This window comes from Eucyclogobius newberryi, unplaced genomic scaffold (assembly GCF_026437365.1).
Source record: "Eucyclogobius newberryi isolate DKJ021-1_F unplaced genomic scaffold, fEucNew1.0.hap1 SCAF_14, whole genome shotgun sequence".
Lineage (NCBI taxonomy): Eukaryota > Metazoa > Chordata > Actinopteri > Gobiiformes > Gobiidae > Eucyclogobius > Eucyclogobius newberryi.
In genome coordinates, this window is record NW_027315768.1 from 34,773,598 (window position 1) to 34,798,946 (window position 25,349).

The following is a 25,349-nucleotide window of genomic DNA, read 5'->3' on the forward strand; positions in this document are numbered from 1 at the left end:
TATGCAAAATGTTGTTTATTTTTGATTTCCTACATCCAGGAGACTTTATGTTTCTTAAAGACGTGCATTGTCCTCATATGAAATAGAAACTGTTTTGTTTTCTTTTGGCAGCACGGCTCTGGCCGGCGATCTGGGATACAGCATTTGTCTGATGAGTTTGAGTGACAGGACGCTCTCAGACGATCGACTCAATCATTTACTGAGTGTGGCTCCTCAGCAGAGCATCATCCTCCTGGAGGACGTGGACGCAGCCTTTGTGAACCGAGAGCTACTGCCCACAGAGAGTGAGTACGAGTCCGAAACTGGGCTAAAACCAGGCCGAGTCCGGACTAAAACCGGGCCGAGTCCGGACTAAAACCGGGCCGAGTCCGGACTAAAACCGGGCCGAGTCCGGACTAAAACTGGACTAAAATTGAGCCGAGTCTAGACTAAACAAGGGCCGGACCAGGACTAAAACTGGGACTAAACCCGGGACTAAACTTGTGCATCCTGTCCTCAGATCCCTCGGCGTTCCAGGGCATGGGCCGTCTCACCTTCAGCGGTCTGCTCAACTCTCTGGACGGCGTGGCTTCGTCCGAGGCTCGGATCGTCTTCATGACCACCAACTACATCGAGCGGTACTTTTGATCGTCCAACTTTGACTGAAATCTCGATTAAATAAACGGTTCGAGCAGATTCTCCCGGAACAAGTAAAGTGCATGAGAAAAGGTGTAAGATGGATGGCACACGTGGAGAATACTGGAGAAAAGAGAATCGCCCGCCCGCCCGTATGACCCAATCAAACGTTACAAACCGTGTGACCGCCCGTGACCCAATCACCATGGCACCCGTGCGTTAGTATCGACCTTAAAAAGTGAAAGATTGTCAATAATTAACACCATTAAAATGACAGAAATGTCTAATCTCGAAACAGTAGTAAACAAAGTGACATTTCTACACGTTTGTGAATCATTTCATTGAATTTGAGACACATTTTAGAACTTTGCTGATGCTTTTTTTTTAAAAATATTGTCTTTATATTCAGATAATCCCAAAAACATCCAGCTATAAAATGTTAATATTGCCTTCTGGAAGTGAATTAGTTTATTTATTTGCATTATTACATGAACTTTAACAGGAAGTGATGTGTCGCTGTAGCTTCCCTTTTCCCACCTGACGTCCCACTGAGGGGAGGAGCCTATTGTACGTGGGTTTAGTGGGAGGGGACACTTGCACAGACACGAGGAGAACATGCAAACTCCGCACACAGTTTAGGGATAACAATAACCAAAATATGATGACGTTTTGTCTCCCAATATATCGGATATTAAGACAAAGACCATGATCCTTTGCTCCATAATGTAACATAATATAACAGTAATATCGCAGTATTCATCGTCTAACATCGTGACAGTATATGTACGTGAGATTTCCCTGTCGTTATGTCCCAGCTCCTCAAATGGCTTAATCTATTACCGTATTACTCTTTTCAAAGCTTTGGCCGGGGTGCGACTTGTACTTATATTCATACTTATATACTTATACTCGAGTGCGACTAATATGTTTTTTTCTTCTTTATTATGCTTTTTTTTGCTGGTGCGACTTATACTCTGGAAAATACGGTATTATCTTAAGCGAGGCATTCCGTAAAGTTATGGCGTTCTGTAAAGTTATGGGATTCCGTAAAGTTATGACTTTCCGTAAAGTTATGGCGTTCCGTAAAGTTATGACGTTCTGTAAAGTTATGGAGTTTCGTAAAGTTATGACGTTCTGTAAAGTTATGGCGTTTCGTAAAGTTATGACGTTCTGTAAAGTTATGGCGTTCTGTAAAGTTATGGCGTTCTGTAAAGTTATGGCGTTTCGTAAAGTTATGGCGTTCTGTAAAGTTATGGCGTTCTGTAAAGTTATGGCGTTCTGTAAAGTTTTGGCGTTCTGTAAAGTTTTGGCGTTCCGTAAAGTTATGGCGTTCCGTAAAGTTATGGCGTTCCGTAAAGTTATGGCGTTCTGTAAAGTTATGACGTTCTGTAAAGTTATGACGTTCTGTAAAGTTATGACGTTCCGTAAAGTTATGACGTTCCGTAAAGTTATGGCGTTTCGTAAAGTTATGGCGTTCCGTAAAGTTATGGCGTTCCGTAAAGTTATGGCGTTCCGTAAAGTTATGACGTTCTGTAAAGTTATGACGTTCTGTAAAGTTATGACGTTCTGTAAAGTTATGACGTTCTGTAAAGTTATGACGTTCCGTAAAGTTATGACGTTCCGTAAAGTTATGGCGTTTCGTAAAGTTATGGCGTTCTGTAAAGTTATGGCGTTCTGTAAAGTTATGGCGTTTCGTAAAGTTATGGCGTTCTGTAAAGTTATGGCGTTCTGTAAAGTTATGGCGTTCTGTAAAGTTATGGCGTTCTGTAAAGTTTTGGCGTTCCGTAAAGTTATGGCGTTCCGTAAAGTTATGGCGTTCCGTAAAGTTATGGCGTTCCGTAAAGTTATGGCGTTCTGTAAAGTTATGACGTTCTGTAAAGTTATGGCGTTCCGTAAAGTTATGGCGTTCTGTAAAGTTATGACGTTCTGTAAAGTTATGACGTTCTGTAAAGTTATGACGTTCTGTAAAGTTATGACGTTCCGTAAAGTTATGGCGTTCCGTAAAGTTATGGTGTTCCGTAAAATTATGGTGTTTCGTAAAGTTATGACGTTCCGTAAAGTTATGGCGTTCCGTAAAGTTATGCAAGATTCACACGGAACCTTCAGTCATCGCGTTTCAAACCAAAAATTATGAACAATTTCCGTTTTTCATCAATAACGTACTTTAATCGTAAACCTTTTGTATCTCGAGTCCTTCGCTCAGAATATTTCAACCTTTTATTTGGTACAAAAGTATAAAAAAAGAAGAACGATGTACAATGTGAGTGAAGCGCTGCAGCCCTGACGTCGTGCCTCTCGCCGCAGGTTGGACCCCGCCCTGGTCCGGCCCGGTCGTGTGGACCTGAAGCAGTACATCGGACACTGCTCGCACTGGCAGCTGGCCCAGATGTTCGGACGCTTTTACCCGGAGACGCCGCAATCCGACCGGGACGGGTTCGCTGCCGCCGCCCTGAGCGTCCACCCGGAGGTCAGCGCGGCGCAAGTGCAGGGACACTTTCTGCTACACAAAACTGACCCGCAGGGGGCGATGGACAATGTGAAGCGCATCCGGGAGTGAACGGATCACACGGCCCCGTACGTTCAGGGAAGGTGTCCTCGCCGTCCCTGACATCATAGATCAAAACCCATCCGTTTTGACATGGGGGAAATAAACCATACTTCCCAACTTATTTACCACCGCACGGGGAGAGAACGCATCAAAAAGCAGGAGATTTCAAATGTTATCAGCATAAAGAGAAATGAACAGAAATAAACCAACGATAACAGTGAAATGGCTAACAGGATGAACGATAACAGTGAAATGGCTAACAGGATGAACCATAACAGTGAAATGGCTAACAGGATGAACGATAACAGTGAAATGGCTAACAGGATGAACCATAACAGTGAAATGGCTAACAGGATGAACGATAACAGTGAAATGGCTAACAGGATGAACGATAACAGTGAAATGGCTAACAGGATGAACGATAACAGTGAAATGGCTAACAGGATGAACGATAACAGTGAAATGGCTAACAGGATGAACGATAACAGTGAAATGGCTAACAGGATGAACGATAACAGTGAAATGGCTAACAGGATGAACGATAACAGTGAAATGGCTAACAGGATGAACGATAACAGTGAAATGGCTAACAGGATGAACGATAACAGTGAAATGGCTAACAGGATGAACGATAACAGTGAAATGGCTAATAGGATGAACGATAACAGTGAAATGGCTAACAGGACGCATATCCGTCCCACTTACGACACTTGGCGCGCGACAGTTTGTTTCTGTAGTAGACAAATCATGTAAAACCGCTATTTATTTTTTAACAGTTTGTTGGTCTTGGTCGGCGCCACTATCTTTACTAACGCTCATGTCGTTCAACATCATGGTGTAGATTTAATAATAACTTCGACCTGCTTTGCATTCTGGGACGGAAACGCTCAGCAGCGTAATCACAACAAACATGGCGGCGCCCATGTTCCCCCCGCTCGCCTTCGCTACCAAAATAAAGGATAAAGGCGTAGAAAAGGTCGATTTTTGATTTTTGGATTTAAATATCTTCAAATCGGGAGATTGCAGACAGGCCCCAAATCGGGAGAGTTGGGAAGTATGATAAACCAGCCCTAAAACCGGTGCGGCCAGAACAGAAAAGTTGGAAAAGCTGAACTTTTTTGTGGCACAGCAGCGAATCAGAGATGACGCTCTAGTGACCTGGACAAGGCCCAAAACAAGACGCCGCTCGTGGAGCAAATAAAGATATTGACTAAACTCTGCTCAGCTCTGAAGTATCTGACTCTGGTCCTGAAAATAGTGAATAAAATGGTTTTATGATGCAGCGCTGTCTTTATGTTTATTTATCATTTCCATTGACTTTAGTGTAAACAATATTCAAATGTCTTGATGTTGAAAAGGTCTATACACCATGTAATAGTGTGTTTGTGGTGAATGTACCTTAGGAAATAATGAAGGTACATTAAACACACAGAGAGAGCACAGAGAGCAGAGAGAGAACAGAGAGAGAACAGAGAGAGAACAGAGAGAGAACAGAGAGAGAGCAGAGAGAGAACAGAGAGAGGACAGAGAGAGAGCAGAGAGAGAGCAGAGAGAGAGCAGAGAGAGAACAGAGAGAGAACAGAGAGAGAACAGAGAGAGAACAGAGAGAGAACAGAGAGAGAACAGAGAGAGAACAGAGAGAGAGCAGAGAGAGAACAGAGAGAGAGCAGAGAGAGAGCAGAGAGAGAGCAGAGAGAGAGCAGAGAGAGAGCAGAGAGAGCGCAGAGAGAGAGCAGAGAGAGAACAGAGAGAGAGCAGAGAGAGCGCAGAGAGAGAACAGAGAGAGGACAGAGAGAGGACAGAGAGAGAACAGAGAGAGGACAGAGAGAGAACAGAGAGAGAACAGAGAGAGAACAGAGAGAGAACAGAGAGAGAACAGAGAGAGAACAGAGAGAGAACAGAGAGAGCAGAGAGAGAACAGAGAGAGAACAGAGAGAGAACAGAGAGAGAGCAGAGAGAGAGCAGAGAGAGAGCAGAGAGAGAACAGAGAGAGAGCAGAGAGAGAGCAGAGAGAGAGCAGAGAGAGCGCAGAGAGAGAGCAGAGAGAGAACAGAGAGAGAGCAGAGAGAGAACAGAGAGAGAACAGAGAGAGAGCAGAGAGAGAGCAGAGAGAGAGCAGAGAGAGAGCAGAGAGAGCGCAGAGAGAGAACAGAGAGAGAACAGAGAGAGAGCAGAGAGAGAACAGAGAGAGAGCAGAGAGAGAACAGAGAGAGAGCAGAGAGAGCGCAGAGAGAGAGCAGAGAGAGAACAGAGAGAGAACAGAGAGAGAACAGAGAGAGCAGAGAGAGAACAGAGAGAGAGCAGAGAGAGAGCAGAGAGAGAGCAGAGAGAGAGCAGAGAGAGAACACTGAAGACTGCGCGGCCGGTAATCCTTTAATAAAAGGTTTGTGTGGAAAGAGTGTTTAGCGTTTACATTTGGAAAACATTATTACAGAACTTATTAAGTAGCTAATATATGTTTAAAAATGCTAAACTGAGTTATTAGTGTTTAAATAAATATGTTTAGTCTATTTCTAAAAACGTAACTTTATAAACTCAGAAGAAATAGAGCAATATTTACACTTTTTAGATTCTTTTTAAAGCATTTTGGGCCTGAAATCTCCAGCTTAGGCCAATATTATTCTATGATTATGTTTGGGTGGATCAGCTGCTTAAAGGAACCACATGAAGCGAGTAAAAGGCTTCAGTGCAAAGAGAACACAACGGGAAAAAAACAAAAAAGACCAAGTCTAGTTTAGATCTTTACAAACAAACTTGGATCTTTGCCTGTTTCTTCTTCTTTTTGAGTTATAATGTAAAAACTAAAACAGAATCCTCTTATTAAAGAATGAAGCTCTAATCGCGTCGTGTTTGGAAACAATACTATGGCAAATATCGCAATATCGATCCGATACTGATACCGATACCAACGCTCTTTTTACTCAAATGCAGTTTGAACCGACATGACAAGTACAAATATTTGTACAGAAAACCTAAAAGACAAACGGTGTATTACAAAGAGAACTGCAGCTAAACCAGGACTAAACCAGCTCTAAACTGCAGCTAAACCAGGACTAAACCAGCTCTAAACTGCAGCTAAACCAGGACTAAACCAGCTCTAAACTGCAGCTAAACCAGGACTAAACCAGCTCTAAACTGCAGCTAAACCAGGACTAAACCAGCTCTAAACTGCAGCTAAACCAGGACTAAACCAGTTCTGAACTGCAGCTAAACCAGGACTAAACCAGTTCTGAACTGCAGCTAAACCAGGACTAAACCAGCTCTAAACTGCAGCTAAACCAGGACTAAACCAGTTCTGAACTGCAGCTAAACCAGGACTAAACCAGCTCTAAACTGCAGCTAAACCAGGACTAAACCAGCTCTAAACTGCAGCTAAACCAGGACTAAACCAGCTCTAAACTGCAGCTAACCCAGGACTAAACCAGCTCTAAACTGCAGCTAAACCAGGACTAAACCAGCTCTAAACTGCAGCTAAACCAGGACTAAACCAGCTCTAAACTGCAGCTAAACCAGGACTAAACCAGTTCTGAACTGCAGCTAAACCAGGACTAAACCAGCTCTAAACTGCAGCTAAACCAGGACTAAACCAGCTCTAAACTGCAGCTAAACCAGGACTAAACCAGCTCAAAACTGAAGCTAAACTAGCTCTAAACTGCAGCTAAACCAGGACTAAACCAGCTCTAAACTGCAGCTAAACCAGGACTAAACCAGCTCTAAACTGCAGCTAAACCAGGACTAAACCAGCTCTGAACTGCAGCTAAACCAGGACTAAACCAGCTCTAAACTGCAGCTAAACCAGGACTAAACCAGCACTAAACTGCAGCTAAACTAGGACTAAACAAGGTCTAAACCAGGACTAAACCAGCTCTGAACTGCAGCTAAACCAGGACTAAACTAGCTCTAAACTGCAGCTAAACCAGGACTAAACCAGCACTAAACTGCAGCTAAACCAGGACTAAACCAGCACTAAACTGCAGCTAAACTAGGACTAAACAAGGTCTAAACCAGGACTAAACCAGCTCTGAACTGCAGCTAAACCAGGACTAAACCAGCTCTAAACTGCAGCTAAACCAGGACTAAACCAGCTCTAAACTGCAGCTAAACCAGGACTAAACCAGCTCTAAACTGCAGCTAAACCAGGACTAAACCAGCTCTAAACTGCAGCTAAACCAGGACTAAACCAGTTCTGAACTGCAGCTAAACCAGGACTAAACCAGCTCTAAACTGCAGCTAAACCAGGACTAAACCAGTTCTGAACTGCAGCTAAACCAGGACTAAACCAGCTCTAAACTGCAGCTAAACCAGGACTAAACCAGCTCTAAACTGCAGCTAAACCAGGACTAAACCAGCTCTAAACTGCAGCTAAACCAGGACTAAACCAGCTCTAAACTGCAGCTAAACCAGGACTAAACCAGCTCTGAACTGCAGCTAAACCAGGACTAAACCAGCTCTAAACTGCAGCTAAACCAGGACTAAACCAGCACTAAACTGCAGCTAAACTAGGACTAAACAAGGTCTAAACCAGGACTAAACCAGCTCTGAACTGCAGCTAAACCAGGACTAAACTAGCTCTAAACTGCAGCTAAACCAGGACTAAACCAGCACTAAACTGCAGCTAAACTAGGACTAAACAAGGTCTAAACCAGGACTAAACCAGCTTTGATCTCCAGCTAAACCAGGACTAAACCAGCTCTGAACTGCAGCTAAACCAGGACTAAACTAGCTCTAAACTGCAGCTAAACCAGGACTAAACTAGCTCTAAACTGCAGCTAAACCAGGACTAAACCAGCACTAAACTGCAGCTAAACTAGGACTAAACAAGGTCTAAACCAGGACTAAACCAGCTCTGAACTGCAGCTAAACCAGGACTAAACCAGCTCTAAACTGCAGCTAAACCAGGACTAAACCAGCTCTAAACTGCAGCTAAACCAGGACTAAACCAGCTCTAAACTGCAGCTAAACCAGGACTAAACCAGCTCTAAACTGCAGCTAAACCAGGACTAAACCAGCTCTAAACTGCAGCTAAACCAGGACTAAACCAGCTCTAAACTGCAGCTAAACCAGGACTAAACCAGCTCTAAACTGCAGCTAAACCAGGACTAAACCAGCTCTAAACTGCAGCTAAACCAGGAATAAACCAGCTCTAAACTGCAGCTAAACCAGGACTAAACCAGCTCTGAACTGCAGCTAAACGAGGACTAAACCAGCTCTAAACTGCAGCTAAACCAGGACTAAACCAGCTCTAAACTGCAGCTAAACCAGGACTAAACCAGTTCTGAACTGCAGCTAAACCAGGACTAAACCAGCTCTAAACTGCAGCTAAACCAGGACTAAACCAGCTCTAAACTGCAGCTAAACCAGGACTAAACCAGCTCTAAACTGCAGCTAAACCAGGACTAAACCAGCTCTAAACTGCAGCTAAACCAGGACTAAACCAGTTCTGAACTGCAGCTAAACCAGGACTAAACCAGGACAAAACCAGCTCTGAACTGCAGCTAAACCAGGACTAAACAAGGTCTAAACCAGGACCAAACCAGCTGTGACCTGCAGCTAAACCAGGACTAAACCAGCTCTGAACTGCAGCTAAACCAGGACTAAACCAGCTCTAAACTGCAGCTAAACCAGGACTAAACCAGCTCTAAACTGCAGCTAAACCAGGACTAAACCAGCTCTGAACTGCAGCTAAACGAGGACTAAACCAGCTCTAAACTGCAGCTAAACCAGGACTAAACCAGCTCTAAACTGCAGCTAAACCAGGACTAAACCAGTTCTGAACTGCAGCTAAACCAGGACTAAACCAGCTCTAAACTGCAGCTAAACCAGGACTAAACCAGCTCTAAACTGCAGCTAAACCAGGACTAAACCAGTTCTGAACTGCAGCTAAACCAGGACTAAACCAGCTCTAAACTGCAGCTAAACCAGGACTAAACCAGCTCTAAACTGCAGCTAAACCAGGACTAAACCAGCTCTAAACTGCAGCTAAACCAGGACTAAACCAGCTCTAAACTGCAGCTAAACCAGGACTAAACCAGTTCTGAACTGCAGCTAAACCAGGACTAAACCAGGACAAAACCAGCTCTGAACTGCAGCTAAACCAGGACTAAACAAGGTCTAAACCAGGACCAAACCAGCTGTGACCTGCAGCTAAACCAGGACTAAACCAGCTCTGAACTGCAGCTAAACCAGGACTAAACCAGCTCTAAACTGCAGCTAAACCAGGACTAAACCAGCTCTAAACTGCAGCTAAACCAGGACTAAACCAGCTCTGAACTGCAGCTAAACGAGGACTAAACCAGCTCTAAACTGCAGCTAAACCAGGACTAAACCAGCTCTAAACTGCAGCTAAACCAGGACTAAACCAGTTCTGAACTGCAGCTAAACCAGGACTAAACCAGCTCTAAACTGCAGCTAAACCAGGACTAAACCAGCTCTAAACTGCAGCTAAACCAGGACTAAACCAGCTCTAAACTGCAGCTAAACCAGGACTAAACCAGCTCTAAACTGCAGCTAAACCAGGACTAAACCAGTTCTGAACTGCAGCTAAACCAGGACTAAACCAGCTCTAAACTGCAGCTAAACCAGGACTAAACCAGCTCTAAACTGCAGCTAAACCAGGACTAAACCAGTTCTGAACTGCAGCTAAACCAGGACTAAACCAGCTCTAAACTGCAGCTAAACCAGGACTAAACCAGCTCTAAACTGCAGCTAAACCAGGACTAAACCAGTTCTGAACTGCAGCTAAACCAGGACTAAACCAGCTCTAAACTGCAGCTAAACCAGGACTAAACCAGCTCTAAACTGCAGCTAAACCAGGACTAAACCAGTTCTGAACTGCAGCTAAACCAGGACTAAACCAGCTCTAAACTGCAGCTAAACCAGGACTAAACCAGTTCTGAACTGCAGCTAAACCAGGACTAAACCAGCTCTAAACTGCAGCTAAACCAGGACTAAACCAGCTCTAAACTGCAGCTAAACCAGGACTAAACCAGCTCTAAACTGCAGCTAAACCATGACTAAACCAGCTCTAAACTGCAGCTAAACCAGGACTAAACCAGCTCTAAACTGCAGCTAAACCAGGACTAAACCAGCTCTAAACTGCAGCTAAACCAGGACTAAACCAGTTCTGAACTGCAGCTAAACCAGGACTAAACCAGCTCTAAACTGCAGCTAAACCAGGACTAAACCAGCTCTAAACTGCAGCTAAACCAGGACTAAACCAGTTCTGAACTGCAGCTAAACCAGGACTAAACCAGCTCTAAACTGCAGCTAAACCAGGACTAAACCAGCTCTAAACTGCAGCTAAATCAGGACTAAACCAGCTCTAAACTGCAGCTAAACCAGGACTAAACCAGCTCTAAACTGCAGCTAACCCAGGACTAAACCAGCTCTAAACTGCAGCTAAACCAGGACTAAACCAGCTCTAATCTGCAGCTAAACCAGGACTAAACCAGTTCTGAACTGCAGCTAAACCAGGACTAAACCAGCTCTAAACTGCAGCTAAACCAGGACTAAACCAGCTCTAAACTGCAGCTAAACCAGGACTAAACCAGTTCTGAACTGCAGCTAAACCAGGACTAAACCAGCTCTAAACTGCAGCTAAACCAGGACTAAACCAGCTCTAAACTGCAGCTAAACCAGGACTAAACCAGCTCTAAACTGCAGCTAAACCAGGACTAAACAAGGTCTAAACCAGGACTAAACCAGCTCTGAACTCCGGCTAAACCAGGACAAAACCAGCTCTGAACTGCAGCTAAACCAGGACTAAACAAGGTCTAAACCAGGACCAAACCAGCTGTGACCTGCAGCTAAACCAGGACTAAACCAGCTCTGAACTGCAGCTAAACCAGGACTAAACCAGCTCTAAACTGCAGCTAAACCAGGACTAAACCAGCTCTAAACTGCAGCTAAACCAGGACTAAACCAGCTCTAAACTGCAGCTAAACCAGGACTAAACCAGCTCTGAACTGCAGCTAAACGAGGACTAAACCAGCTCTAAACTGCAGCTAAACCAGGACTAAACCAGCTCTTAACTGCAGCTAAACCAGGACTAAACCAGTTCTGAACTGCAGCTAAACCAGGACTAAACCAGCTCTAAACTGCAGCTAAACCAGGACTAAACCAGCTCTAAACTGCAGCTAAACCAGGACTAAACCAGCTCTAAACTGCAGCTAAACCAGGACTAAACCAGCTCTAAACTGCAGCTAAACCAGGACTAAACCAGTTCTGAACTGCAGCTAAACCAGGACTAAACCAGCTCTAAACTGCAGCTAAACCAGGACTAAACCAGCTCTAAACTGCAGCTAAACCAGGACTAAACCAGCTCTAAACTGCAGCTAAACCAGGACTAAACCAGCTCTGAACTGCAGCTAAACCAGGACTAAACCAGCTCTGAACTGCAGCTAAACCAGGACTAAACCAGCTCTAAACTGCAGCTAAACCAGGACTAAACCAGTTCTGAACTGCAGCTAAACCAGGACTAAACCAGCTCTAAACTGCAGCTAAACCAGGACTAAACCAGCTCTAAACTGCAGCTAAACCAGGACTAAACCAGCTCTGAACTGCAGCTAAACCAGGACTAAACCAGCTATAAACTGCAGCTAAACCAGGACTAAACCAGTTCTGAACTGCAGCTAAACCAGGACTAAACCAGCTCTAAACTGCAGCTAAACCAGGACTAAACCAGCTCTAAACTGCAGCTAAACCAGGACTAAACCAGTTCGGAACTGCAGCTAAACCAGGACTAAACCAGCTCTAAACTGCAGCTAAACCAGGACTAAACCAGTTCTGAACTGCAGCTAAACCAGGACTAAACCAGCTCTAAACTGCAGCTAAACCAGGACTAAACCAGTTCTGAACTGCAGCTAAACCAGGACTAAACCAGCTCTAAACTGCAGCTAAACCAGGACTAAACCAGCTCTAAACTGCAGCTAAACCAGGACTAAACCAGCTCTAAACTGCAGCTAAACCAGGACTAAACAAGGTCTAAACCAGGACTAAACCAGCTCTGAACTCCGGCTAAACCAGGACAAAACCAGCTCTGAACTGCAGCTAAACCAGGACTAAACAAGGTCTAAACCAGGACCAAACCAGCTGTGACCTGCAGCTAAACCAGGACTAAACCAGCTCTGAACTGCAGCTAAACCAGGACTAAACCAGCTCTAAACTGCAGCTAAACCAGGACTAAACCAGCTCTAAACTGCAGCTAAACCAGGACTAAACCAGCTCTAAACTGCAGCTAAACCAGGACTAAACCAGCTCTGAACTGCAGCTAAACGAGGACTAAACCAGCTCTAAACTGCAGCTAAACCAGGACTAAACCAGCTCTTAACTGCAGCTAAACCAGGACTAAACCAGTTCTGAACTGCAGCTAAACCAGGACTAAACCAGCTCTAAACTGCAGCTAAACCAGGACTAAACCAGCTCTAAACTGCAGCTAAACCAGGACTAAACCAGCTCTAAACTGCAGCTAAACCAGGACTAAACCAGCTCTAAACTGCAGCTAAACCAGGACTAAACCAGTTCTGAACTGCAGCTAAACCAGGACTAAACCAGCTCTAAACTGCAGCTAAACCAGGACTAAACCAGCTCTAAACTGCAGCTAAACCAGGACTAAACCAGCTCTAAACTGCAGCTAAACCAGGACTAAACCAGCTCTGAACTGCAGCTAAACCAGGACTAAACCAGCTCTGAACTGCAGCTAAACCAGGACTAAACCAGCTCTAAACTGCAGCTAAACCAGGACTAAACCAGTTCTGAACTGCAGCTAAACCAGGACTAAACCAGCTCTAAACTGCAGCTAAACCAGGACTAAACCAGCTCTAAACTGCAGCTAAACCAGGACTAAACCAGCTCTGAACTGCAGCTAAACCAGGACTAAACCAGCTATAAACTGCAGCTAAACCAGGACTAAACCAGTTCTGAACTGCAGCTAAACCAGGACTAAACCAGCTCTAAACTGCAGCTAAACCAGGACTAAACCAGCTCTAAACTGCAGCTAAACCAGGACTAAACCAGCTCTAAACTGCAGCTAAACCAGGACTAAACCAGCTCTAAACTGCAGCTAAACCATGACTAAACCAGCTCTAAACTGCAGCTAAACCAGGACTAAACCAGCTCTAAACTGCAGCTAAACCAGGACTAAACCAGCTCTAAACTGCAGCTAAACCAGGACTAAACCAGTTCTGAACTGCAGCTAAACCAGGACTAAACCAGCTCTAAACTGCAGCTAAACCAGGACTAAACCAGCTCTAAACTGCAGCTAAACCAGGACTAAACCAGTTCTGAACTGCAGCTAAACCAGGACTAAACCAGCTCTGAACTGCAGCTAACCCAGGACTAAACCAGCTCTAAACTGCAGCTAAACCAGGACTAAACCAGCTCTAAACTGCAGCTAAACCAGGACTAAACCAGCTCTAAACTGCAGCTAAACCAGGACTAAACCAGCTCTAAACTGCAGCTAAACCAGGACTAAACCAGTTCTGAACTGCAGCTAAACCAGGACTAAACCAGCTCTAAACTGCAGCTAAACCAGGACTAAACCAGCTCTAAACTGCAGCTAAACCAGGACTAAACCAGCTCAAAACTGCAGCTAAACCAGGACTAAACTAGCTCTAAACTGCAGCTAAACCAGGACTAAACCAGCTCTAAACTGCAGATAAACCAGGACTAAACCAGCTCTAAACTGCAGCTAAACCAGGACTAAACCAGCTCTAAACTGCAGCTAAACCAGGACTAAACCAGCTCTGAACTGCAGCTAAACCAGGACTAGACTAGCTCTAAACTGCAGCTAAACCAGGACTAAACCAGCACTAAACTGCAGCTAAACTAGGACTAAACAAGGTCTAAACCAGGACTAAACAAGGTCTAAACCAGGACTAAACCAGCTTTGATCTCCAGCTAAACCAGGACTAAACCAGCTCTGAACTGCATCTAAACCAGGACTAAACTAGCTCTAAACTGCAGCTAAACCAGGACTAAACTAGCTCTAAACTGCAGCTAAACCAGGACTAAACCAGCACTAAACTGCAGCTAAACTAGGACTAAACAAGGTCTAAACCAGGACTAAACCAGCTCTGAACTGCAGCTAAACCAGGACTAAACCAGCTCTAAACTGCAGCTAAACCAGGACTAAACCAGCTCTAAACTGCAGCTAAACCAGGACTAAACCAGCTCAAAACTGCAGCTAAACCAGGACTAAACCAGCTCTAAACTGCAGCTAAACCAGGACTAAACAAAGCTCTAAACTGCAGCTAAACCAGGACTAAACCAGCTCTGAACTGCAGCTAAACCAGGACTAAACCAGGACAAAACCAGCTCTGAACTGCAGCTAAACCAGGACTAAACCAGGACTAAACCAGCTCTAAACTGCAGCTAAACCAGGACTAAACCAGCTCTGAACTGCAGCTAAACCAGGACTAAACCAGCTCTGAACTGCAGCTAAACCAGGACTAAACCAGCTCTAAACTGCAGCTAAACCAGGACTAAACCAGCTATAAACTGCAGCTAAACCAGGACTAAACCAGCTCTAAACTGCAGCTAAACCAGGACTAAACCAGCTCTGAACTGCAGCTAAACCAGGACTAAACCAGCTCTGAACTGCAGCTAAACCAGGACTAAACCAGCTCTAAACTGCAGCTAAACCAGGACTAAACCAGCTCTGAACTGCAGCTAAACCAGGACTAAACCAGCTCTAAACTGCAGCTAAACCAGGACTAAACCAGCTCTAAACTGCAGCTAAACCAGGACTAAACCAGTTCTAAACTGCAGCTAAACCAGGACTAAACCAGCTCTAAACTGCAGCTAAACCAGGACTAAACCAGCTCTAAACTGCAGCTAAACCAGGACTAAACCAGCTCTAAACTGCAGCTAACCCAGGACTAAACCAGCTCTAAACTGCAGCTAAACCAGGACTAAACCAGCTCTAAACTGCAGCTAAACCAGGACTAAACCAGCTCTAAACTGCAGCTAAACCAGGACTAAACCAGCTCTAAACTGCAGCTAAACCAGGACTAAACCAGCTCTAAACTGCAGCTAAACCATGACTAAACCAGCTCTAAACTGCAGCTAAACCAGGACTAAACCAGCTCTAAACTGCAGCTAAACCAGGACTAAACCAGCTCTAAACTGCAGCTAAACCAGGACTAAACCAGCTCTAAACTGCAGCTAAACCAGGACTAAACCAGTTCTGAACTGCAGCTAAACCAGGACTAAACCAGCTCTAAACTGCAGCTAAACCAGGACTAAACCAGTTCTGAACTGCAGCTAAACCAGGACTAAACCAGCTCTAAACTGCAGCTAAACCAGGACTAAACCAGCTCTAAACTGCAGCTAAACCAGGACTAAACCAGCTCTAAACTGCAGCTAACCCAGGACTAAACCAGCTCTAAACTGCAGCTAAACCAGGACTAAACCAGCTCTAAACTGCAGCTAAACCAGGACTAAACCAGCTCTAAACTGCAGCTAAACCAGGACTAAACCAGTTCTGAACTGCAGCTAAACCAGGACTAAACCAGCTCTAAACTGCAGCTAAACCAGGACTAAACCAGCTCTAAACTGCAGCTAAACCAGGACTAAACCAGCTCAAAACTGAAGCTAAACCAGGACTAAACTAGCTCTAAACTGCAGCTAAACCAGGACTAAACCAGCTCTAAACTGCAGCTAAACCAGGACTAAACCAGCTCTAAACTGCAGCTAAACCAGGACTAAACCAGCTCTGAACTGCAGCTAAACCAGGACTAAACCAGCTCTAAACTGCAGCTAAACCAGGACTAAACCAGCACTAAACTGCAGCTAAACTAGGACTAAACAAGGTCTAAACCAGGACTAAACCAGCTCTGAACTGCAGCTAAACCAGGACTAAACTAGCTCTAAACTGCAGCTAAACCAGGACTAAACCAGCACTAAACTGCAGCTAAACCAGGACTAAACCAGCACTAAACTGCAGCTAAACTAGGACTAAACAAGGTCTAAACCAGGACTAAACCAGCTCTGAACTGCAGCTAAACCAGGACTAAACCAGCTCTAAACTGCAGCTAAACCAGGACTAAACCAGCTCTAAACTGCAGCTAAACCAGGACTAAACCAGCTCTAAACTGCAGCTAAACCAGGACTAAACCAGCTCTAAACTGCAGCTAAACCAGGACTAAACCAGTTCTGAACTGCAGCTAAACCAGGACTAAACCAGCTCTAAACTGCAGCTAAACCAGGACTAAACCAGTTCTGAACTGCAGCTAAACCAGGACTAAACCAGCTCTAAACTGCAGCTAAACCAGGACTAAACCAGCTCTAAACTGCAGCTAAACCAGGACTAAACCAGCTCTAAACTGCAGCTAAACCAGGACTAAACCAGCTCTAAACTGCAGCTAAACCAGGACTAAACCAGCTCTGAACTGCAGCTAAACCAGGACTAAACCAGCTCTAAACTGCAGCTAAACCAGGACTAAACCAGCACTAAACTGCAGCTAAACTAGGACTAAACAAGGTCTAAACCAGGACTAAACCAGCTCTGAACTGCAGCTAAACCAGGACTAAACTAGCTCTAAACTGCAGCTAAACCAGGACTAAACCAGCACTAAACTGCAGCTAAACTAGGACTAAACAAGGTCTAAACCAGGACTAAACCAGCTTTGATCTCCAGCTAAACCAGGACTAAACCAGCTCTGAACTGCAGCTAAACCAGGACTAAACTAGCTCTAAACTGCAGCTAAACCAGGACTAAACTAGCTCTAAACTGCAGCTAAACCAGGACTAAACCAGCACTAAACTGCAGCTAAACTAGGACTAAACAAGGTCTAAACCAGGACTAAACCAGCTCTGAACTGCAGCTAAACCAGGACTAAACCAGCTCTAAACTGCAGCTAAACCAGGACTAAACCAGCTCTAAACTGCAGCTAAACCAGGACTAAACCAGCTCTAAACTGCAGCTAAACCAGGACTAAACCAGCTCTAAACTGCAGCTAAACCAGGACTAAACCAGCTCTAAACTGCAGCTAAACCAGGACTAAACCAGCTCTAAACTGCAGCTAAACCAGGACTAAACCAGCTCTAAACTGCAGCTAAACCAGGACTAAACCAGCTCTAAACTGCAGCTAAACCAGGAATAAACCAGCTCTAAACTGCAGCTAAACCAGGACTAAACCAGCTCTGAACTGCAGCTAAACGAGGACTAAACCAGCTCTAAACTGCAGCTAAACCAGGACTAAACCAGCTCTAAACTGCAGCTAAACCAGGACTAAACCAGTTCTGAACTGCAGCTAAACCAGGACTAAACCAGCTCTAAACTGCAGCTAAACCAGGACTAAACCAGCTCTAAACTGCAGCTAAACCAGGACTAAACCAGCTCTAAACTGCAGCTAAACCAGGACTAAACCAGCTCTAAACTGCAGCTAAACCAGGACTAAACCAGTTCTGAACTGCAGCTAAACCAGGACTAAACCAGGACAAAACCAGCTCTGAACTGCAGCTAAACCAGGACTAAACAAGGTCTAAACCAGGACCAAACCAGCTGTGACCTGCAGCTAAACCAGGACTAAACCAGCTCTGAACTGCAGCTAAACCAGGACTAAACCAGCTCTAAACTGCAGCTAAACCAGGACTAAACCAGCTCTAAACTGCAGCTAAACCAGGACTAAACCAGCTCTAAACTGCAGCTAAACCAGGACTAAACCAGCTCTGAACTGCAGCTAAACGAGGACTAAACCAGCTCTAAACTGCAGCTAAACCAGGACTAAACCAGCTCTAAACTGCAGCTAAACCAGGACTAAACCAGTTCTGAACTGCAGCTAAACCAGGACTAAACCAGCTCTGAACTGCAGCTAAACGAGGACTAAACCAGCTCTAAACTGCAGCTAAACCAGGACTAAACCAGCTCTAAACTGCAGCTAAACCAGGACTAAACCAGTTCTGAACTGCAGCTAAACCAGGACTAAACCAGCTCTAAACTGCAGCTAAACCAGGACTAAACCAGCTCTAAACTGCAGCTAAACCAGGACTAAACCAGCTCTAAACTGCAGCTAAACCAGGACTAAACCAGCTCTAAACTGCAGCTAAACCAGGACTAAACCAGTTCTGAACTGCAGCTAAACCAGGACTAAACCAGGACAAAACCAGCTCTGAACTGCAGCTAAACCAGGACTAAACAAGGTCTAAACCAGGACCAAACCAGCTGTGACCTGCAGCTAAACCAGGACTAAACCAGCTCTGAACTGCAGCTAAACCAGGACTAAACCAGCTCTAAACTGCAGCTAAACCAGGACTAAACCAGCTCTAAACTGCAGCTAAACCAGGACTAAACCAGCTCTGAACTGCAGCTAAACGAGGACTAAACCAGCTCTAAACTGCAGCTAAACCAGGACTAAACCAGCTCTAAACTGCAGCTAAACCAGGACTAAACCAGTTCTGAACTGCAGCTAAACCAGGACTAAACCAGCTCTAAACTGCAGCTAAACCAGGACTAAACCAGCTCTAAACTGCAGCTAAACCAGGACTAAACCAGTTCTGAACTGCAGCTAAACCAGGACTAAACCAGCTCTAAACTGCAGCTAAACCAGGACTAAACCAGCTCTAAACTGCAGCTAAACCAGGACTAAACCAGCTCTAAACTGCAGCTAAACCAGGACTAAACCAGCTCTAAACTGCAGCTAAACCAGGACTAAACCAGTTCTGAACTGCAGCTAAACCAGGACTAAACCAGGACAAAACCAGCTCTGAACTGCAGCTAAACCAGGACTAAACAAGGTCTAAACCAGGACCAAACCAGCTGTGACCTGCAGCTAAACCAGGACTAAACCAGCTCTGAACTGCAGCTAAACCAGGACTAAACCAGCTCTAAACTGCAGCTAAACCAGGACTAAACCAGCTCTAAACTGCAGCTAAACCAGGACTAAACCAGCTCTGAACTGCAGCTAAACGAGGACTAAACCAGCTCTAAACTGCAGCTAAACCAGGACTAAACCAGCTCTAAACTGCAGCTAAACCAGGACTAAACCAGTTCTGAACTGCAGCTAAACCAGGACTAAACCAGCTCTAAACTGCAGCTAAACCAGGACTAAACCAGCTCTAAACTGCAGCTAAACCAGGACTAAACCAGCTCTAAACTGCAGCTAAACCAGGACTAAACCAGCTCTAAACTGCAGCTAAACCAGGACTAAACCAGTTCTGAACTGCAGCTAAACCAGGACTAAACCAGCTCTAAACTGCAGCTAAACCAGGACTAAACCAGCTCTAAACTGCAGCTAAACCAGGACTAAACCAGTTCTGAACTGCAGCTAAACCAGGACTAAACCAGCTCTAAACTGCAGCTAAACCAGGACTAAACCAGCTCTAAACTGCAGCTAAACCAGGACTAAACCAGTTCTGAACTGCAGCTAAACCAGGACTAAACCAGCTCTAAACTGCAGCTAAACCAGGACTAAACCAGCTCTAAACTGCAGCTAAACCAGGACTAAACCAGTTCTGAACTGCAGCTAAACCAGGACTAAACCAGCTCTAAACTGCAGCTAAACCAGGACTAAACCAGTTCTGAACTGCAGCTAAACCAGGACTAAACCAGCTCTAAACTGCAGCTAAACCAGGACTAAACCAGCTCTAAACTGCAGCTAAACCAGGACTAAACCAGCTCTAAACTGCAGCTAAACCATGACTAAACCAGCTCTAAACTGCAGCTAAACCAGGACTAAACCAGCTCTAAACTGCAGCTAAACCAGGACTAAACCAGCTCTAAACTGCAGCTAAACCAGGACTAAACCAGTTCTGAACTGCAGCTAAACCAGGACTAAACCAGCTCTAAACTGCAGCTAAACCAGGACTAAACCAGCTCTAAACTGCAGCTAAACCAGGACTAAACCAGTTCTGAACTGCAGCTAAACCAGGACTAAACCAGCTCTAAACTGCAGCTAAACCAGGACTAAACCAGCTCTAAACTGCAGCTAAATCAGGACTAAACCAGCTCTAAACTGCAGCTAAACCAGGACTAAACCAGCTCTAAACTGCAGCTAACCCAGGACTAAACCAGCTCTAAACTGCAGCTAAACCAGGACTAAACCAGCTCTAATCTGCAGCTAAACCAGGACTAAACCAGTTCTGAACTGCAGCTAAACCAGGACTAAACCAGCTCTAAACTGCAGCTAAACCAGGACTAAACCAGCTCTAAACTGCAGCTAAACCAGGACTAAACCAGTTCTGAACTGCAGCTAAACCAGGACTAAACCAGCTCTAAACTGCAGCTAAACCAGGACTAAACCAGCTCTAAACTGCAGCTAAACCAGGACTAAACCAGCTCTAAACTGCAGCTAAACCAGGACTAAACAAGGTCTAAACCAGGACTAAACCAGCTCTGAACTCCGGCTAAACCAGGACAAAACCAGCTGTGACCTGCAGCTAAACCAGGACTAAACCAGCTCTGAACTGCAGCTAAACCAGGACTAAACCAGCTCTAAACTGCAGCTAAACCAGGACTAAACCAGCTCTAAACTGCAGCTAAACCAGGACTAAACCAGCTCTAAACTGCAGCTAAACCAGGACTAAACCAGCTCTGAACTGCAGCTAAACGAGGACTAAACCAGCTCTAAACTGCAGCTAAACCAGGACTAAACCAGCTCTTAACTGCAGCTAAACCAGGACTAAACCAGTTCTGAACTGCAGCTAAACCAGGACTAAACCAGCTCTAAACTGCAGCTAAACCAGGACTAAACCAGCTCTAAACTGCAGCTAAACCAGGACTAAACCAGCTCTAAACTGCAGCTAAACCAGGACTAAACCAGCTCTAAACTGCAGCTAAACCAGGACTAAACCAGTTCTGAACTGCAGCTAAACCAGGACTAAACCAGCTCTAAACTGCAGCTAAACCAGGACTAAACCAGCTCTAAACTGCAGCTAAACCAGGACTAAACCAGCTCTAAACTGCAGCTAAACCAGGACTAAACCAGCTCTGAACTGCAGCTAAACCAGGACTAAACCAGCTCTGAACTGCAGCTAAACCAGGACTAAACCAGCTCTAAACTGCAGCTAAACCAGGACTAAACCAGTTCTGAACTGCAGCTAAACCAGGACTAAACCAGCTCTAAACTGCAGCTAAACCAGGACTAAACCAGCTCTAAACTGCAGCTAAACCAGGACTAAACCAGCTCTGAACTGCAGCTAAACCAGGACTAAACCAGCTATAAACTGCAGCTAAACCAGGACTAAACCAGTTCTGAACTGCAGCTAAACCAGGACTAAACCAGCTCTAAACTGCAGCTAAACCAGGACTAAACCAGCTCTAAACTGCAGCTAAACCAGGACTAAACCAGTTCGGAACTGCAGCTAAACCAGGACTAAACCAGCTCTAAACTGCAGCTAAACCAGGACTAAACCAGTTCTGAACTGCAGCTAAACCAGGACTAAACCAGCTCTAAACTGCAGCTAAACCAGGACTAAACCAGTTCTGAACTGCAGCTAAACCAGGACTAAACCAGCTCTAAACTGCAGCTAAACCAGGACTAAACCAGCTCTAAACTGCAGCTAAACCAGGACTAAACCAGCTCTAAACTGCAGCTAAACCAGGACTAAACAAGGTCTAAACCAGGACTAAACCAGCTCTGAACTCCGGCTAAACCAGGACAAAACCAGCTCTGAACTGCAGCTAAACCAGGACTAAACAAGGTCTAAACCAGGACCAAACCAGCTGTGACCTGCAGCTAAACCAGGACTAAACCAGCTCTGAACTGCAGCTAAACCAGGACTAAACCAGCTCTAAACTGCAGCTAAACCAGGACTAAACCAGCTCTAAACTGCAGCTAAACCAGGACTAAACCAGCTCTAAACTGCAGCTAAACCAGGACTAAACCAGCTCTGAACTGCAGCTAAACGAGGACTAAACCAGCTCTAAACTGCAGCTAAACCAGGACTAAACCAGCTCTTAACTGCAGCTAAACCAGGACTAAACCAGTTCTGAACTGCAGCTAAACCAGGACTAAACCAGCTCTAAACTGCAGCTAAACCAGGACTAAACCAGCTCTAAACTGCAGCTAAACCAGGACTAAACCAGCTCTAAACTGCAGCTAAACCAGGACTAAACCAGCTCTAAACTGCAGCTAAACCAGGACTAAACCAGTTCTGAACTGCAGCTAAACCAGGACTAAACCAGCTCTAAACTGCAGCTAAACCAGGACTAAACCAGCTCTAAACTGCAGCTAAACCAGGACTAAACCAGCTCTAAACTGCAGCTAAACCAGGACTAAACCAGCTCTGAACTGCAGCTAAACCAGGACTAAACCAGCTCTGAACTGCAGCTAAACCAGGACTAAACCAGCTCTAAACTGCAGCTAAACCAGGACTAAACCAGTTCTGAACTGCAGCTAAACCAGGACTAAACCAGCTCTAAACTGCAGCTAAACCAGGACTAAACCAGCTCTAAACTGCAGCTAAACCAGGACTAAACCAGCTCTGAACTGCAGCTAAACCAGGACTAAACCAGCTATAAACTGCAGCTAAACCAGGACTAAACCAGTTCTGAACTGCAGCTAAACCAGGACTAAACCAGCTCTAAACTGCAGCTAAACCAGGACTAAACCAGCTCTAAACTGCAGCTAAACCAGGACTAAACCAGCTCTAAACTGCAGCTAAACCAGGACTAAACCAGCTCTAAACTGCAGCTAAACCATGACTAAACCAGCTCTAAACTGCAGCTAAACCAGGACTAAACCAGCTCTAAACTGCAGCTAAACCAGGACTAAACCAGCTCTAAACTGCAGCTAAACCAGGACTAAACCAGTTCTGAACTGCAGCTACACCAGGACTAAACCAGCTCTAAACTGCAGCTAAACCAGGACTAAACCAGCTCTAAACTGCAGCTAAACCAGGACTAAACCAGTTCTGAACTGCAGCTAAACCAGGACTAAACCAGCTCTGAACTGCAGCTAACCCAGGACTAAACCAGCTCTAAACTGCAGCTAAACCAGGACTAAACCAGCTCTAAACTGCAGCTAAACCAGGACTAAACCAGCTCTAAACTGCAGCTAAACCAGGACTAAACCAGCTCTAAACTGCAGCTAAACCAGGACTAAACCAGTTCTGAACTGCAGCTAAACCAGGACTAAACCAGCTCTAAACTGCAGCTAAACCAGGACTAAACCAGCTCTAAACTGCAGCTAAACCAGGACTAAACCAGCTCAAAACTGCAGCTAAACCAGGACTAAACTAGCTCTAAACTGCAGCTAAACCAGGACTAAACCAGCTCTAAACTGCAGCTAAACCAGGACTAAACCAGCTCTAAACTGCAGCTAAACCAGGACTAAACCAGCTCTAAACTGCAGCTAAACCAGGACTAAACCAGCTCTGAACTGCAGCTAAACCAGGACTAGACTAGCTCTAAACTGCAGCTAAACCAGGACTAAACCAGCACTAAACTGCAGCTAAACTAGGACTAAACAAGGTCTAAACCAGGACTAAACAAGGTCTAAACCAGGACTAAACCAGCTTTGATCTCCAGCTAAACCAGGACTAAACCAGCTCTGAACTGCATCTAAACCAGGACTAAACTAGCTCTAAACTGCAGCTAAACCAGGACTAAACTAGCTCTAAACTGCAGCTAAACCAGGACTAAACCAGCACTAAACTGCAGCTAAACTAGGACTAAACAAGGTCTAAACCAGGACTAAACCAGCTCTGAACTGCAGCTAAACCAGGACTAAACCAGCTCTAAACTGCAGCTAAACCAGGACTAAACTAGCTCTAAACTGCAGCTAAACCAGGACTAAACCAGCTCTAAACTGCAGCTAAACCAGGACTAAACCAGCTCTAAACTGCAGCTAAACCAGGACTAAACCAGCTCTAAACTGCAGCTAAACCAGGACTAAACCAGTTCTGAACTGCAGCTAAACCAGGACTAAACCAGCTCTAAACTGCAGCTAAACCAGGACTAAACCAGCTCTAAACTGCAGCTAAACCAGGACTAAACCAGTTCTGAACTGCAGCTAAACCAGGACTAAACCAGCTCTAAACTGCAGCTAAACCAGGACTAAACCAGCTCTAAACTGCAGCTAAATCAGGACTAAACCAGCTCTAAACTGCAGCTAAACCAGGACTAAACCAGCTCTAAACTGCAGCTAACCCAGGACTAAACCAGCTCTAAACTGCAGCTAAACCAGGACTAAACCAGCTCTAATCTGCAGCTAAACCAGGACTAAACCAGTTCTGAACTGCAGCTAAACCAGGACTAAACCAGCTCTAAACTGCAGCTAAACCAGGACTAAACCAGCTCTAAACTGCAGCTAAACCAGGACTAAACCAGTTCTGAACTGCAGCTAAACCAGGACTAAACCAGCTCTAAACTGCAGCTAAACCAGGACTAAACCAGCTCTAAACTGCAGCTAAACCAGGACTAAACCAGCTCTAAACTGCAGCTAAACCAGGACTAAACAAGGTCTAAACCAGGACTAAACCAGCTCTGAACTCCGGCTAAACCAGGACAAAACCAGCTCTGAACTGCAGCTAAACCAGGACTAAACAAGGTCTAAACCAGGACCAAACCAGCTGTGACCTGCAGCTAAACCAGGACTAAACCAGCTCTGAACTGCAGCTAAACCAGGACTAAACCAGCTCTAAACTGCAGCTAAACCAGGACTAAACCAGCTCTAAACTGCAGCTAAACCAGGACTAAACCAGCTCTAAACTGCAGCTAAACCAGGACTAAACCAGCTCTGAACTGCAGCTAAACGAGGACTAAACCAGCTCTAAACTGCAGCTAAACCAGGACTAAACCAGCTCTTAACTGCAGCTAAACCAGGACTAAACCAGTTCTGAACTGCAGCTAAACCAGGACTAAACCAGCTCTAAACTGCAGCTAAACCAGGACTAAACCAGCTCTAAACTGCAGCTAAACCAGGACTAAACCAGCTCTAAACTGCAGCTAAACCAGGACTAAACCAGCTCTAAACTGCAGCTAAACCAGGACTAAACCAGTTCTGAACTGCAGCTAAACCAGGACTAAACCAGCTCTAAACTGCAGCTAAACCAGGACTAAACCAGCTCTAAACTGCAGCTAAACCAGGACTAAACCAGCTCTAAACTGCAGCTAAACCAGGACTAAACCAGCTCTGAACTGCAGCTAAACCAGGACTAAACCAGCTCTGAACTGCAGCTAAACCAGGACTAAACCAGCTCTAAACTGCAGCTAAACCAGGACTAAACCAGTTCTGAACTGCAGCTA

General features: G+C 45.0%; 2 protein-coding genes across 2 annotated transcripts in view; both read left to right on the top strand.

Moving 5' to 3' along the window:
* The window catches only part of LOC140360017 (E3 ubiquitin/ISG15 ligase TRIM25-like), a 246,013-nt gene that overhangs the window by 159,359 nt on the left and 61,305 nt on the right, over positions 1-25,349 (top strand). The gene's annotated exons all lie outside the window — the stretch shown is intronic.
* Positions 112-3,204, top strand: LOC140359236 (mitochondrial chaperone BCS1-like). Its single transcript, XM_072444098.1, has 3 exons — positions 112-284; positions 500-617; positions 2,920-3,204. Exons 1-3 carry the CDS (start codon positions 152-154, stop codon positions 3,170-3,172), a joined length of 504 nt encoding a protein of 167 aa, XP_072300199.1. The 5' UTR covers positions 112-151; the 3' UTR covers positions 3,173-3,204.

Bases quoted from the DNA above. Each gene is read 5' to 3' on its own strand.
- LOC140359236 (XM_072444098.1), top strand. From the start codon at position 152: ATGAGTTTGAGTGACAGGACGCTCTCAGACGATCGACTCAATCATTTA. The intron at 285-499 runs GTGAGTACGAGT...TCCTGTCCTCAG, and splicing joins AGAGCTACTGCCCACAGAGA to ATCCCTCGGCGTTCCAGGGC. The intron at 618-2,919 runs GTACTTTTGATC...CTCTCGCCGCAG, and splicing joins ACCACCAACTACATCGAGCG to GTTGGACCCCGCCCTGGTCC.